Source organism: Phymastichus coffea, unplaced genomic scaffold (assembly GCF_024137745.1).
Source record: "Phymastichus coffea isolate CEN01 unplaced genomic scaffold, Cenicafe_Pcof_1.1 PCOF00077, whole genome shotgun sequence".
NCBI lineage: Eukaryota > Metazoa > Arthropoda > Insecta > Hymenoptera > Eulophidae > Phymastichus > Phymastichus coffea.
Genome location: NW_026706888.1, coordinates 1,284,417 through 1,299,997, shown reverse-complemented (window position 1 = coordinate 1,299,997; position 15,581 = coordinate 1,284,417). Strand labels below are relative to the sequence as shown.

The 15,581-nt window shown below is 38.4% G+C and overlaps 2 protein-coding genes across 3 annotated transcripts; one reads left to right on the top strand and one right to left on the bottom strand.

The window, feature by feature from the left end:
* The first annotated feature begins 5,252 nt into the window (after window positions 1-5,252).
* On the top strand, window positions 5,253-9,286 carry LOC131668406 (fizzy-related protein homolog). Of its 2 annotated transcripts, XM_058942522.1 has the most exons (6): window positions 5,253-5,371; window positions 5,524-5,653; window positions 6,275-6,659; window positions 6,742-7,214; window positions 7,753-8,166; window positions 8,485-9,286. In XM_058942522.1, the coding sequence occupies exons 3-6, from the start codon at window positions 6,353-6,355 to the stop codon at window positions 8,761-8,763; spliced, it is 1,473 nt and encodes a 490-aa protein (XP_058798505.1). In that variant the 5' UTR covers window positions 5,253-5,371; window positions 5,524-5,653; window positions 6,275-6,352; the 3' UTR covers window positions 8,764-9,286. The 2 variants fall into 2 exon arrangements, with proteins under 2 accessions (XP_058798505.1, XP_058798503.1); XM_058942520.1 differs by lacking the exon at window positions 5,253-5,371 and having other exon boundaries at window positions 5,441-5,653.
* A 2,449-nt stretch (window positions 9,287-11,735) lies between these two features.
* On the bottom strand, window positions 11,736-14,825 carry LOC131668405 (nucleolar protein 58-like). The gene is made up of 7 exons (XM_058942519.1): window positions 14,630-14,825; window positions 14,372-14,448; window positions 13,853-14,287; window positions 13,553-13,775; window positions 13,212-13,478; window positions 12,610-13,129; window positions 11,736-12,173 (listed from the first exon to the last, which is right to left on the bottom strand). Exons 1-7 carry the CDS (start codon window positions 14,672-14,674, stop codon window positions 12,013-12,015), a joined length of 1,728 nt encoding a protein of 575 aa, XP_058798502.1. The 5' UTR covers window positions 14,675-14,825; the 3' UTR covers window positions 11,736-12,012.
* Between the last annotated feature and the right edge of the window lie 756 nt (window positions 14,826-15,581).

Genomic DNA, 15,581 nt, shown 5'->3' with positions numbered 1-15,581 from the left:
AAAATGCTGATTGCGTATAGCTAATCAATCATGATTCTGACACTATGCGAATTTTAAATAAATTCGTCACATTTTAAACACACAAGCAATGACTATCGAGTACTCACTCGGCTGTCATCGATTACCGCTTGATATATCAATATACAAAACGCCATGAGCTTCTAGCTGATCGCAGTGTTAGAAGTGCCTTGCAAAATTATAACTGTTTCGCCACTCACTAGAATGTGAATTTGACGCTCAGCTTGACCTTCTTCATGTCCAGTGCCTCTTTTGCAAGCTCGTGCACGCTTCGTTTATCATATAAAGAAGTCGCTGACTAAGAGCGTGCTCGGAGAAAGGTGACAAAATTTAGCACTTGATAGGCTTCTGTCGTTCTTTAATGTGTCTATTTATTTGAATATTCGATATATCCCACCGCTCAATTTTTTATTCGGGTTTCTACAGAAGCTTGAAATACGTCCGGAAATAAATCGTTGCCTTTTTTTTTGTACATCTGATTTAAAGAGCTCCTTCGATCTCTGCTAAACGAACAATTTGATCAGAAAGTTAAAATTTGTTTTGTGCACTATTTGTTTATAAAAAAAATGTTCAGCGAGTTTCACGTTGAATATGGCAATGAAACTGATATTGTTGAAGAATTCACTTTGTTTGAACATTTGTACGGCACGAAATTTGATACAACGTTGAACGAAATTGATTCAGCAAAATTCATCTGGAACAATTTCATCATACCCTTGCAAGTTTAAGCTTATGAAAACATTGCTTAGACTGCCGAGAAAGGCAAACATCACGATGGTTTATTGAAAATCGTATTTCTGTGAGTAATACACTGAATATTCGCATATCTAGACCTTAAAAAAATGGAGTTGTAAGACAAGAGGTATCGTCATGGCCAAAAAAATTTCTCCCACAATCTACACATTAGATTTAGAATAAAATCGCAGTACGCAACAGCACGTACGAACCAAAAAAAAAAAAAATATACATATACGTGACTCGTTCGCAACGGAACTCTCGGAAACTCCGTAGCCGAGATGAGAAGTGCAGCATTTGCCGTGAAACAAACGAATAATGAAAGCGATGGAAAAGCCTGCGCGTCAGCGATAGGAATTCGTGCTATGATGAAGGTGCATAATGCGTTTCTTTTTCCTAATCCTTCGTATAATAGATACCATTGGACGTTCCAATAATAATTCCTCTCGCGGGGAACCAGTTTTTCTTTATCTCCTTTCTGGACTGCATAGGGAAAAGTTTAACTTACGCTTTCTAAAAAACATCCTTCGGAGTCGCGACTGCTAGCGCTCAGTGGCGGTAAAGTTTTCGACGCAATTCGAATGAGATTTAAAGTGCCTAATGCAAATGATACGCCTCGATATAGAGAGCGCGGACTGCCGGATGACGTTACGCGCACCTATATATACAGAAATGGAATTCTACTGAAATTATCATTAGCGATACGAGAAAGAAGCGTTTGGAGGAGGACTAATGCAAAAATCGATAATCCCGGGCAGGCGTCGGACGCGCATCTTGCGTGGACATAAATAGACATTTACTCAAACGATTATCTTACGCGGACAGTTATGTATAATGTCCGTATATATATTTGGTTAAGACGTCAATGTCGAAGGAAAAAACAATTTGCAACAAACTGGTTTTGGCAAGACGATAAAAGTGATTATTCAAAGAGAGAAGTCGAATTTTTTAAAAATCCATCGCGTTTTCAAACGTTAATGTCGCACGCGTTCCAACTTTCGTTCCATTAATTATCTGTTGCGATACTGACAAATAGTTTTGCGAAATTAGCATCGAGAATTCATTTTCATTTTTTTTCCCCTTTTGTTTCCCCTTTTCTCGTCTTTTTTTTTTTCCTCGCGAAAAATTAAAATGCTTCAAATCCGCTTGGTCGAATGTAGCTACTCAGAGGTAATTAAGCTGAATCGGCTGGACTCTCATAAGAAAATGGCGAAATCACTGGATGGGACACGTTCGCCGGAAACAAAACAAACTCGCGGGTAAGCGCTGTTCCGTCCACGCGCAATCCGAATATCACTCCGAGACCGAAAAATAATCTAAAAAAGAACGTTCGTCGGACGAGGCGAAGACCGCGGCGAGTCTCTGTTTGACTTTTCCATCGCGGGCGAGATACGAGCCTCCAGTCGATTTTTCACGGGCTTGCCGGCGTCGCGGCGCAACCTGTTTCCGCTGACCTGCGCCTCGCGGCAGAGCGCTTTTTCAACGCGAGGCCTCGCGGGCGCGCAGTCCCCCGGAGCGGAAAAGCGCGTGCAAGAGGTGAAAGTCGCCCGCGTCGGGCGCGAGGCGGCTGCTCTCGGTGAGTCAGGGATACGCGCTCGACGGCCTGGCCAGCGAATTTCAAAGGGAAATGAGCGCGCGCAGTCCTCCGCATTAGCATGTCTCGTCTCTTTCCTCGCCGCGCGTCCATTGTACGGGAGCTTAGCTTCGTCGCGCCGCGCGAGCCGTTCGCGTAATCTTATCGCGCCGCCGTTTGCTTTTCACGATTTTCCGTCTACACGGCCGAGCAGACGATCCGGGCCGCATGGGAAAATGCCCGTGCAATGAAAGGAAAAAAGCGGATCGAGAGGGCCTCGGTATCTTATCTCGCGCGCTCGAGGTGTGCGTAATAGGTCAACGATCTAAAAATGAAATGCTCGCGCGCGCGAAGGGGGGGCATCCTTTAGGGCTACGCTCTTGGAACTCGCGGCACGTATAAGTGTACGCCTAGCGAGAGGTATAGAGAGAGAGAGAGAGAGAGAGTGTGAGAGCCAAGATGGGCTCGACGACGTTCGTGGGCCTTTTTCGAGCACAGGAACTAGCTGTTCGTTTCCTTCGCGTCGCGTTTTGGGCATCGCGACTACGAGAATCGGCGTGGAAACTTTTCTTGTACTTTCGCCCCCCCCCTCTCTCTCTTTTTCTCGTCGCGCCGAGCTCTCGCACTCGTTGCATTTCGATTCGCTGATGCCGCGGTAATGACCAACGACGATCGCGGCACGAGGAAGTACATTCGCGATCCCGAGTTCTTTTCTTTTTCAACGGCGATGCGCACACGGAAGCGCGTTCGCTATGTAATTGTTCCGTCAGGGCGTGTCGCGCCGCGTGCCCTCGTGAGAAAGCGCCAGCTCGTTACTCCGAAGAGATAGAGGAGCGTTGATAAGTCTCGCCCGAGACAATGCTTTAGCGAGTCATTTCCATGCGCGAGTCGCTGGCTTTGCGATTTACGCGCCTGCAAAGCGTAGTTCAATTTCACTGGGGACACGGTCTTGCCTGTCGATGCATAAAAAACAAACGTAATCGGCTGTTTATCAACCTTCGATCGTAAACATTGTAATTTCGAGAAAATCCTTCTGTTAGCGCTCGGCTCGAGTATGCGTGAATCATGTTTTATCGACACTCTTTTCAAGAGGATAGCCTCTTGCGGCCACACACTCGCTGGAGAGCATTTTCTTCGTTGTGATTCGAGTGTCAAGGGAACGTCCTGCGGCGGCAGCCGACGACGATCGTTTGCGAAAGAGCAGCCTGAGAAAATCGTAGGAATATACACGAAGCGCGGGCGGCGAATGCCGAGGCTGACGAGCTGCCGAAAGCGAGCAATGAAAATTACGGCGCAGCCTTGAAATAGCGGAGGAGGCGAAATGCCGAGCCAGGAGATACAGGGAACTCTTTCCGCGACTTGAATCGCGTATTTGCAGCTCGCGCCAGGAGAGGAGTCGATGCGTGCCGCCTCGTAGTACGCACACGCCGGCGTAGTAGTACGCACGTAGTACTATCGCGAGTAATTCATTCACCTCCCCCCTCCCCCTCCCCATCGTCATCGGCGAGCAGCCTACATACAGATGTCCGGCAGCAGGCGAATCGGTTTTTTTTTTTTTTTCTTCCTTTCCTCCCCTTCCTCGCTGGCTGCGCTCTCGCTCGGGCCGCGCGCCGGCAAAAAAGTTTCTCGCTCGCGCGATACTCCCGCCTAGCCTTGGGAAAAAAGATCTGGCTTTTCTGCGCGTGGCCGCGCGGCCCTTTACCCGCGATCGACAGCGCGGCCCACCTTCGCCCATTGCCATTCACGGCAGGCACTTTCATTGGAGTTCCTCGATGACGAGCGGCCACTCGAGCGTCCGCGTACAAAATGCAGCTTGAGACTCGTCCGCGCACCGACGCTCGACGTTTTTATTCAGGCTTTACAATCGAGTATCCGGTTTAACGTTTCGAAAGCTCTTTTTTCACGCTATGGACGACGAACCCACCGACACCGACGATTCCTCAATCCAACCGAGACACTACTATACTCGGCCGTACACTTTTTTTTTTTAGAATCATTCCACTTAAGACTGTAAAAGCAGCGCGTGTCGTAAAGTTATACGTGGCACCGATGATGAATTACTTGTTATTATTTGTCAGCGTTCGTAAATGTTTTAGAGGGCGTATCGACAAATTACGACGCACTTCGCGTACTTACAGATGACATTTTGTTTGAATGCCGACTTCGAGGCACGCGTATTTTTACAGCTCAATAATGGCGGTCTGTCGCTGCGAAAACCGTGCTGCAATATACGGGTAGACTATCTGCGAAATGTCAATTATATATCGCACAGGAACTTCTAGGAAAGTATGCGGATAGATATTGTTTTTCCAATTTACAAACTTCGCACGCGTCGTTAATTTAAAAAAAAAAAAAAAAAGCCAGTTTCAGAAGCGCGCGTGACAACACCAGGCTCCAACCAGTATTCAAAAATACAATAAAACTGGAGAAAGACGTAGCACAGAATTTTAACACGTCACATATAATATTTGAGTTGAACTTTGCAGCTACTCTTCGTCGGCAGTCTCAAACCCGCATATAAATATACATATATTGATAAGTCAGTGCACGGCCGGAGTGACATACTGTTGACCATAGCGTGAATAAGCGCGCGCTTCCTAGAGTCGAAGGAATAAAGAGTCGCACAGCAGCTGGGCATTTAAAAATGTAACACAGATAAAAAAAACACGTGTATGCCTCGTCATATAGTAAGTTTTCGCCGAATCGTAACTTATCCGACGCCCGAACGAGCCACAGTGCCGAATTCAAAAGGTACTGTGATAGACTTAAGTATTCATCTCTCTCCCGCCGCATGCACATTACACGTTTAAATGCCACTCGTGTAAAGTGCATATGTCCGCGCACAGGCATACGGAAAGCGCGTCATAATGAAGCCACGTCCACAACGACGTGGAAGGCCTGCCTGTTATCGATCGCGCGTATACGCTGGCACAACAAGAGTCGCAGAGTCCTTTAAAAGCGAACGCTCCCTATGCCCATCCCCGAAGCGCAAACACAAAAGCGCTAATCTTGTGAGAGCGAGCGAGGTGGGGGACGTGGTGACTGGTATGTATCCGCTGGCGTATGTGTGGCGTGAGCCTAAGCCCCCAGCACAAGCGTTCGCGACGTCGCGAGTCGCGAGCAGTCGCGAGTCGCTTGTGGGTAGCACTGGTCGACCAATACGCTATATCTGACTTGACTCCCATTACCCCCCACAGCTGCAGTTTTTTTATCTTACACGTACTTGTCCTGAGGAACATCGTCGGTGGACGTTCGCGAATCGCACACCCATCCGTACACGCAACGCAACCAAGAAACATGAAATCGCTGGACTGATCCCACCCCGAAGTAAGTAAGGTTAGGATACGTATACCTTTGCGAGAACTTTATTTTCGGAGCATGCTCTTGAACTTTGCTTCTTTCCTCCTCCTCGTCGCATAAATATGCGGGTGAAGAGTTATTACGGCTACGTGAGTCAAGGTTCAATCTCGTCAGGCTTGAAATCTTACAAAAGTTTCCAAAGAAGCTCCATTAGTGATATATTACGACAGAGAAAGCTTCCGTGCTTTTGATAATTGTGTGGAGTGAAAGAATTCGTTTGCTTTCTTTCCTTATCGAATCGTGATAATGGTACTCCAAATATGTACTCTCGTTCGGTCTTATCTATTGATATGTGGCAACGTGCATGTATCTCTTGCACGGCTTTAATGCCCGCAGGTTACTACTTTATGTATTTATTTTCTTTGCAACCTAGTACTTGCTGCTAAAAAATTCATCAATTTTTCAAACGCTACTATAACACTACAAGTTACTGTGACTTGCATGTTTTTGAAAATAGCAGTAGATACAAGTTACAATAGAGTGAAATAATTTGTTGGCCTACTCTATTGTATCTCCTGTAGCATAAATATTTATAAGCAACTTATATTTTTCCAATCAAAAACTAACATAAATCATATTTACTTTTAGTACCTTCAAGATTATGTGATTTTTCTCTCACAGAGAATACTAAGACAAGTAAATAAAAACCAAAGTTAAGCTAACAAAATGTATCAAGATAATGAAAAAAGACTGCTCAAGCCCACAAATAGTGATCCACATGTTGTTCACACACCCTATGTGGAAACCTATCCCTTGCCAGCTCCAATTTTCTACTCTCCGACAAAGCTATCGCACAACAATAGCTTTGATCGGTTCATCCCAACACGATTGGGAAACAACTGGCAGACTACCTTCTCCATGATATCAGATGGACAGAGAAATAATGCAGCTAGCAAACAAAAGAGAGAAAATAATGGAGAGAGCAACCGAGATGGAGTTGCATACTCCTGCTTATTGAAAAATGAATTGCTAGGTATTTATAAACCAAATATTATCTGTAGCAAATATTATCCCATTTTCAAAATTCCCTAATTCATGATGGATTATGCAATCAGGTGCTAGTATAGAGGATGTCAAAAGTCAAAGCGAAGAAAGAAGAATCCTTTCTCCAGTTCAAGGCAGAAATCTCTTCAAATTCACGACACCAACAAAAGACAGGTCGATGGATCAATGTTCACCATACTCATTATCACCGCTCAGCGCAAAAAGTCAAAAATTGCTGCGGTCGCCCAGGAAAGCGACAAGAAAGATATCGCGGATACCATTCAAAGTGCTGGACGCCCCCGAACTACAAGACGATTTCTATTTAAATCTTGTCGACTGGTCATCGCAAAATGTGTTGAGCGTTGGACTCGGTAGCTGCGTGTATTTATGGTCGGCTTGCACGAGTCAAGTGACGAGACTTTGCGATTTAACTCAGGATCAAAACAGTGTGACTTCTGTTGCTTGGAATGAGAGGGGTAATCTCGTTGCCGTAGGTACTCACCATGGTTACATTCAAGTCTGGGATGTTACGACTAACAAGCAGGTATAAAGCAGTTTTCTAAAGGAAGAGGGGGCAATAGGTCGTTTAATTGCGGCGGACCCTTATTGCGTAATTGGATACGGGTTGACCTTCGCGCTCTCTTTTCATCATCATTCTTGCTTCTTAATCATTTCCCGCTATTCTTCTGCTATAGTACGAGTGAAAAGAACCACTTCAATTTTAGTTTGATTAAAATGTTTTTCACGCGTGTTGAATTTTACTATGGGAAAAAGTTTTAGTTTATCTATTCATGATCTAACTATAACGTTCCTACGTTTCAGTTATTATTTCCAACGTGTGACTCATAGGCAGATCATTTATGTTTAATTTGTATTGATATTAGATAAATTGCGCAATCTATGTATTACTACTCTAAAAATCCACATCCGCTGATAGGCATTTCACGACTAACCCGAAATATTTTCTCAAGGATGACACATCAACTACATCCTGTCAAAGGATTCTTGAAACGATCTCGTGTCACATAATTCTCTCGAACTTTAGTTAATCAAAGGTTTCTAATATGTATTTTCTATTGCAGGTCAACAAACTCGTAGGGCACAGTGCACGAGTAGGAGCCTTGGCGTGGAACGGTGAAGTACTATCGTCAGGTTCGCGTGACCGAATGATAATACAACGGGACGTGCGAACACCATGTATCGTACCACAACGAAAATTATCAGCTCATCGTCAAGAGGTTTGTGGTTTGAAGTGGTCACCCGATAACCAGTATTTAGCAAGTGGTGGTAACGACAATCGGCTTTACGTCTGGAATCTCCACTCAATCACACCGGTTCAAACGTATACCGAGCACGTAGCTGCTGTCAAAGCTATTGCTTGGTCGCCTCATCACCATGGACTTTTGGCGTCTGGTGGCGGCACTGCAGATAGATGTATCAGATTTTGGAATACACTCACTGGTCAGCCGATGCAGAGCGTTGATACGGGGTCACAAGTAGGTTTATAGACTGGATATTCAATTAATAAATAAGCTTCAAGATACCAGTAAAGATTCTATGTAGTACTGTGTTGAGGAAGCAGATAATATTTTTAACGATTTTTTTTATTTCTTATATTAAATCAAATAAACCAAAGAGATAGCTCTAACTTCGTGACCACAAAAACCACATTTGATGTTTTCTCAATTCCCATTTTTTCATCAACCGAAAATAGTCTACTTACTGAGATAGCAAACCTATTCGTTAAAATATATGCATAATTCCAATTTTTTACAAAAAAATTTCACTGTAAAATTTCATTTTTACTGTTACAGGTGTGCAATTTGGCCTGGAGTAAGCACAGCTCAGAGCTGGTAAGCACACACGGCTACTCACAAAACCAAATCCTCGTTTGGAAGTACCCAAGCCTGACACAAGTAGCCAAATTGACAGGACACTCTTATCGAGTGCTCTATTTAGCGATGTCTCCAGACGGTGAGGCGATAGTGACAGGAGCTGGTGATGAGACTTTACGCTTTTGGAATGTCTTTAGCAAAGCCCGAAGCCAGAAGGAAAACAAATCGGTACTGAACCTTTTCACAAGTATCCGATAAAGTCAAAAGACAGCAAAAACGCGTGTGTGTGACGGAACAATTTTCGTTGTTCTATTCTCTGTAAATAGCTAGAACACAATCGGTATCTTGATGGGGAAACAAAAAATTTCACTCACTAATTGCGGGGTGTTTTATCATGATTTGGTACAGGCCGTAAAATTAGCTTTTCGGACTTATTGTATCAATTTCATTTTTTTGATAAGTGGATTATATATTATTTTGTTGTTATTTAAAAAAAATTCTCTTAAGTATGAGAAATGGACTAGTTTCTCAAAATTCAAAGCCAAAGATTAAATTGCGATAAGGGGGGAAATTTGTATTGAGAGAAGTTTCTTTGGAAAGTATAGTTCTTATTTATTTCTATACATTTAACCTATTTTCTAAGTAAATTTAAATCTTTTCGTAAACTTTACATGCTTGAAAATTTTTTTTCTAAATATTTATTTTTTAGAGTCAGTACTAAATGGCGTTATTTAAAAAAAACAACTCCGGAAAGCTAACTTTCGAAAAATTGACCAAATCTATGTTGAAATTCCTTTGAATATAAATGTATAAATTATATATTATAAATATATATATATAAATATAATATATTATATATATATACATACACAGACAAATATATTAAGACCATACACAACCATTGATACTTCTTCAATTACGTGATTTTTTTTGTTAGTTCCCTTATGCACAGCCTGCAGCATAACAAATCATCTGTGCAATATTTTTTCTTTTTTTTTTGTACGGCGATTTTTGTTATTTTTTAAGTCCTTGAGAAAATATTTACTGCACGTATTTATTTAAATTTTGGGTACATGTTGGCAAACTTTCTAGGAACATTAATTTTTTATTTTGAATAGTGGAAAAAAAACTTCGGATTACGAAGAAAAAAATAATTATTACGAAACTATTTCGAAAAAGCAAGTTACAATGTATATAGCAATGTAAATACATTTTGTTTTTTTATAAAACGTATACAAAAATCAATTGTAATTTAGTGTTAAGAAGAAAAAATTAACTTTAATTTTTTAAAAGCTGATCTCGGAGTAGTGACAATTATTAGGTTTTAAACTATAAGTCAACTACACTGCAATGTGTATACTCCATTTATTTCAATACGTCATTAGTTAAATTTACGTTGCTCTATAAATTGATGATTCTTTCGAAATAATTTCTATGCGCCTTATGCGAGTCAGCAGACATGTAGGCATCTTATTAACTTTGATATAAGATGAAAAGTGATGTGCTGGCAAGTACTTCTATGTTGCAATCAAGACATGAAGTTTGCAAGGAAACAATGTGCTGCGTCTCTTCAGACGTTTTTGCAAGCTTATGAAATTCGAAAAGGCCGACTGATGACTCTTTAAATCGGAAAAAGTTTTACGTAACAAGTAATGTAGATATTACAAATTATTTGACAGTAAGTCAACGCTTAATTTGTGTACTATGCGAACTCAGTCATTTTTGTACAAATTTAGTTGATGCAAAAAAGTAAATGAACTAATTTATATATATATATATATATATATAAATATATATATAATTACATAATACTAATATATTTTGATTTACCTGAAATACATTATTGAACTGAAAGGATTGCGTCAATTTTCAAGTGACAATCCAGTTTATGAACATTTATTTAACAAAAAATATGAAGAATTAGAAGTTATATATTATCGTTTTAAAAAAGACGGTCGAATATGCGCATAAAAAAATTAAAGAATTTAATGATATATCATAATTAAACTACATAGATTGAAATTGAATTCCAATTTTATCAACAATGTGCTGTAGCGAGTTGAATTTGATTTATTGTAAATCAAACGACGTACATAAAAAATTCAAGGCACTGCATTTGCGTTGTTTTTTTTTCTTGCAACGGTATTAAAATTTTCTATGTGTTTTGCATGTATGTAAATCTGTGATGTGTGTTAAGTAAGAAAATAGTTAATTTAGCATTATGAAGAATTTTAGGTTTTAAGAAGGGTTTACAATACAATCGAAATAAATTAGTTTATGTTGTTTTTTAATAATGTACAGTACAAAATTTTATAAACAACCATTTTATTTATTCAAATGTTAGTACTTCATAGGTCTGTAATAAAATTTTTAAGTGAAAAGTTAGAAAAACTTTTTAATTAAACATTATTGAAAGCCCTTCTTGCAAAGAATTTTAATTAAATTTATACTAAATTTACATGATCATGAATTTGAATTAAGAAAAATCATTGAAATCTACTACATGAACTTCTGTATGCGTAACATCGCGTTTGGTTTTAACTTAGAATCTAACAACACTAAACTTTAACTACAGTAATTAATGCAGGCTTCCACTACTATTAATTCATTTCGTTAATAGTTGTTTTGTTCACCAAGCATTAATATAGACGGGAAACCAGGTTTTTGTGCAATTTTCATCTTAGAATTTAGTTTATACACTATACAATGCACCATCTAAAATTGCACTTTTCACTGTTTATAATTTTACGAATTATTAACACTTTGGTATAAGAAGTTAATTATATAAGAAAAATGATTGTAACGCTGATTAATTTAATACTCGCTATAGTGCTTCGACAAGCTCACGAAGACTGTGCTACTTATTATTTCATCGGATGGACATTAATAATTTTTTCGTCATACTGGTTTGCTATGTAGTTGAACACTATCAACCAGTAAACAATGACTAAGTGTTCGACGAGAACGTTCAACCAAATTTAAGAAAGTCTTATTCGACGTTTGATGCGATAGACTACAAAAAAGAAAATTAATGGAAAATATACCTCTACGCCCTAGCACCATACAATTTATTAGTAAAATTTTGTATGCATTTCGTTTGTAACTAACACGTCGATGTACATTTCCCTCATGCCTAAATAAACCTGATTGCTAAACAATAAAATAAAAGAATAATACTATACAATTTTTTAATTATGAATTTATTAATCCTTCATACAAAACATCGTATAGAAAATGACGATAGTATTACAAAAGAAAGTACACAAGATATGTCGCTTCTACGTATTTTTCTATTAATCAAAAAAAATTGAGTGTATTATTTATACAATATGGGTATAATTTACATAGTTTTGAAAAATAAAGTACTCAACACTATTGAAAAAATGTCTTAAATTACAGAAAATATGGTCATTCTCAAGAACTTGATTTTTCGTCAATCTTATAAGAATCACAGTCGTTAATATAAGAAGTTATATACAAAACTATATTACATGATAAATCTATATGTTAATCCATCGTTGATAGAGATTTGTTCTTTTTCTTCTTTTTCTTTTCTCCAGGTACTGTTTCTTCTATTACTGTAGGATCTTGCTCTTCAACTTCTAGTTGGCTGGTCTCGGCCTCTTCTAAACGGTTCTTCTTCTTTTTTTTCTTCTTTTTCTTGCCTTCTGGAATTGATTATTCATATTTCAGTGAATGGTCAAAGACAAATCATTGAATTAACGATATTATTACTCTCGATCATATTAAATCTGGCGATATTCTGGAGAAAAGAAATAAGAGAGTGACACAAAAATACTATAAATAAAATTGCATAACGTTTTGATTTATTTTGAATAAAGGACCTGATGAGATTGGAAGACAAAGTAGCGAAACGTTGTCATTAATAAATTGAGCGGAGATAATTTTTATTTATAGTATTTAGGTGTCACTTTCTTATTTCTTTGCTCCTGAATTTCGCAAAATTATTGAATTGACTGTTTTTCGATGAGCTTAGAAAAATATTGAAAAATAAAAAAAATTAAAAAAAATAGAATAACTCTTTAAAAATGACTAACATTTTTTTTATGATAAAATTAAATTTTTATTATGAAAAATACTAACCTTCTCCACCTTCAATTTCCATCACAGTTTCCTCAAGCTCCTGAGCCTCCTCTTCAGCAGTCTCTTGCTTGGCCTTCTTCTTCTTTTTCTTCTGAGGTATGTTTTCCTCGGCTTCTTCTACTTTAACTTCAACTTCGACTTCCATTTCAGTTTCGTTTTTCTTTTTCTTCTTCTTGGGAGCTTCAAAAGTCTCAATGTCACCAACTTCTTCAATTAGTGGCTTCTCCTGAATTTGTGAATACTTTCTCTTTCCAGCTGGTAATGTCGTATCAGCAGAAGCAGGATACTCGAGTATCTCGCTTTTACAATGAAACTTTTCAAATTTAGCTTTAGCTTTAGCGGTGCCGCTCAATTTTCTCAGGTTACCTTCCTCAAGTAACCTGAGCCGATTTTCGAGTTTGACTCGATGTTCGGCTCCCAATTCAAAATCGGCGTCTTCGCCGAGAGCATCTACCCTCGTACAAAGTGCAGCTTTGGCTGCTAGCATACGCGAAATTTTACCTTTATTTCGCGTCGTAGCCTAGCAAAACACATTACAAATATGAATAAGCAATATAGATTGAATGATTATGAAAAATCTTAAAAATTTAAATACAGCTTACCTGACCAACGATTTGTGAATGGTAAATAAGACCGTACTTTGGCGTGTCTTTTTTGGTTTTGAGGGCTCGGAATAGAGCTTTTTCAGCACCCAGGATTTGTAAAGTGGAAGCTGGATGTTTGGCCAGATTGATGAGAGAACCAGCATGAGAAATCAGACGAGCTCCAACCAAATCACCTACAAGGACTGTGAGATTTGGAGCCATGGCCATCATTCGTGTTTTTAGGTAATCGTATAGCTGTGCTCTATACGTAGAAATTTCAATCACCTAAAATATAATTAATAAGTTAGAATAATGTCTCGTGTTATTGCTCGTACATCAAACTCAATTACTGCATTTACCTGATCACACAACTGTTGAATATTGATAATATCATCATGGGAAATTTCTGTTCCCATCGATGTCTCAGCAGCACATTTAACCTTTTCTTCAACTTCCTCTGACAGAATATCAGAAAAATCCGAGGTGACTGCATTTTCCCTCGTTCCAATCAGTTTTACTGCCTTTACGAAAGCAGTATTATCTGCAATAATTTTTCCTAATTCAGGAAAATGCCAACCATACCTAAAATCAAAAAAATATTCAATAAACAACAGCGATTAAATTTGACACTACTAAGTTCATCGAAACCTAATACTAACCATTCTCTGCATCTCATAACATAATTGTTCAGTTCCTTGTCAAGATCATCCAGAAGACTGACAGCTTGGACGATCATAGTATCAATTTTATCTGGAGAAAATTTTAGTTTATACCTAGAAAGACTGTGGGCTAAGCCTAAAGCCATAGCAGCCATTTCTTTTTTTGGTAAGCCAACTAATAAGCTATCTAATTGTGTGCGAATGCACCTCATAAGTTCTTGTACTGAACTATTGCTCAAACATGCCAAATTTAATTTTGCTTTTATTGCATTTCCAAGCTTGGCATCTGCCACAGCTAGTTGCTCCTGGACTTCGGAACATTGCCTTTTGAGCAATTTTTTCAGAGATTTGCATAATTTGCCTTCGACTGCTGCAGTCGTGGCAGCAAGAGCTTCTGTAGTATCAGCAAACTTTTCAAAATGTTTTAGCTTTAGACTAGAAAAAGTATGTTAATTATAATTGAAAAGAATATTTGTTTTCTTTTATTTTTTAATAAATTGACATTTTGTTTTTACTTACACTTTACCAGCTCTTTCAGGGGTTTCAAAGTCAAGATAAAGGTTATCTGACTTCGAAAGTTTATTTTCGTCCAACAGCTGCAATAATAAAACAACATCAACCATTATTACGTATGGTATATTTTAATCTAATAACAATAGCCGACTTTGCTAATAATTCATTTATAAAAGGAATATAAAATTATGCTATACAAAGGAACACGTGTGCATTATTTAGGGTTAAGTGAAGGAAAAGATATGAAAATATTGTACCACTGACCTTGAAAATGGCATAACCAGCCGGAGTTTCGAAAAGAACTAACATTTTGAAAATTTTTTAAAATAACCACTCAGCTTTTCATTTAAAAATAATAACAATATACTTAATACAAACACACAGCACGTGTGTTCTCATTACCGAGACGCCGAATCGAATGCCGATGCACCACGCCGTTCCATTCTTCCATGTAATTCAAAACCTACGGCTAGCTCAAAGCCACGGCTGCCATCTAGTGCCAACTTAATCAACCATCTATTTTTCTGTTATTGATAATTATAATTTAATCGTAGCAGCATTAATTAAAATTATAATACTCCAAAATGAAAAGGACATTCTTATCGGATAACTCAGTTTATTTTTAATCTCCATAATTAACAAAAACATTTATTTATATTTCGGTAAATTTTATTACATTGCACTCTTCACTCTATAATTTTACGAATTATTGACACTCTGGTATAAGAAGTTAATTACATAAGAAAGTTGATTGTAACACTGATTAATGTAATACATGCTGTAGTGCTCCGGCGAGCTCACGAAGATTGTGCTACTTATTATTTCATCGGATGGACATTAATAATTTTTTCGTCATACTGGTTTGCTGTGTAGTTGGACACTATCAACCAGTAAACAGTGACTAAGTGTTCGACGAGTAAGTCCAACCGAATTTAAGAAAGTCTTGTTCGACGTTTAATGCGATAGACTATAGAAAAGAAAACTAATGGAGAATATATCTCTACGCCCTAGCGCTTACAATTTTTTAGTAATATTTTGTATGCGTTTTGTTTGTAACTAACACGTCGATGTACACTTCCCTCATACCTAAATAAACCTGATTGCCAATCAATAAAATAAAAGAATAATACAATACAATTTTTTAGTTATAAATTTATTAACCCTTCTTATACAAAAAATGGTATAGAAAATGACGATAGTATTACAAAAGAAGGTA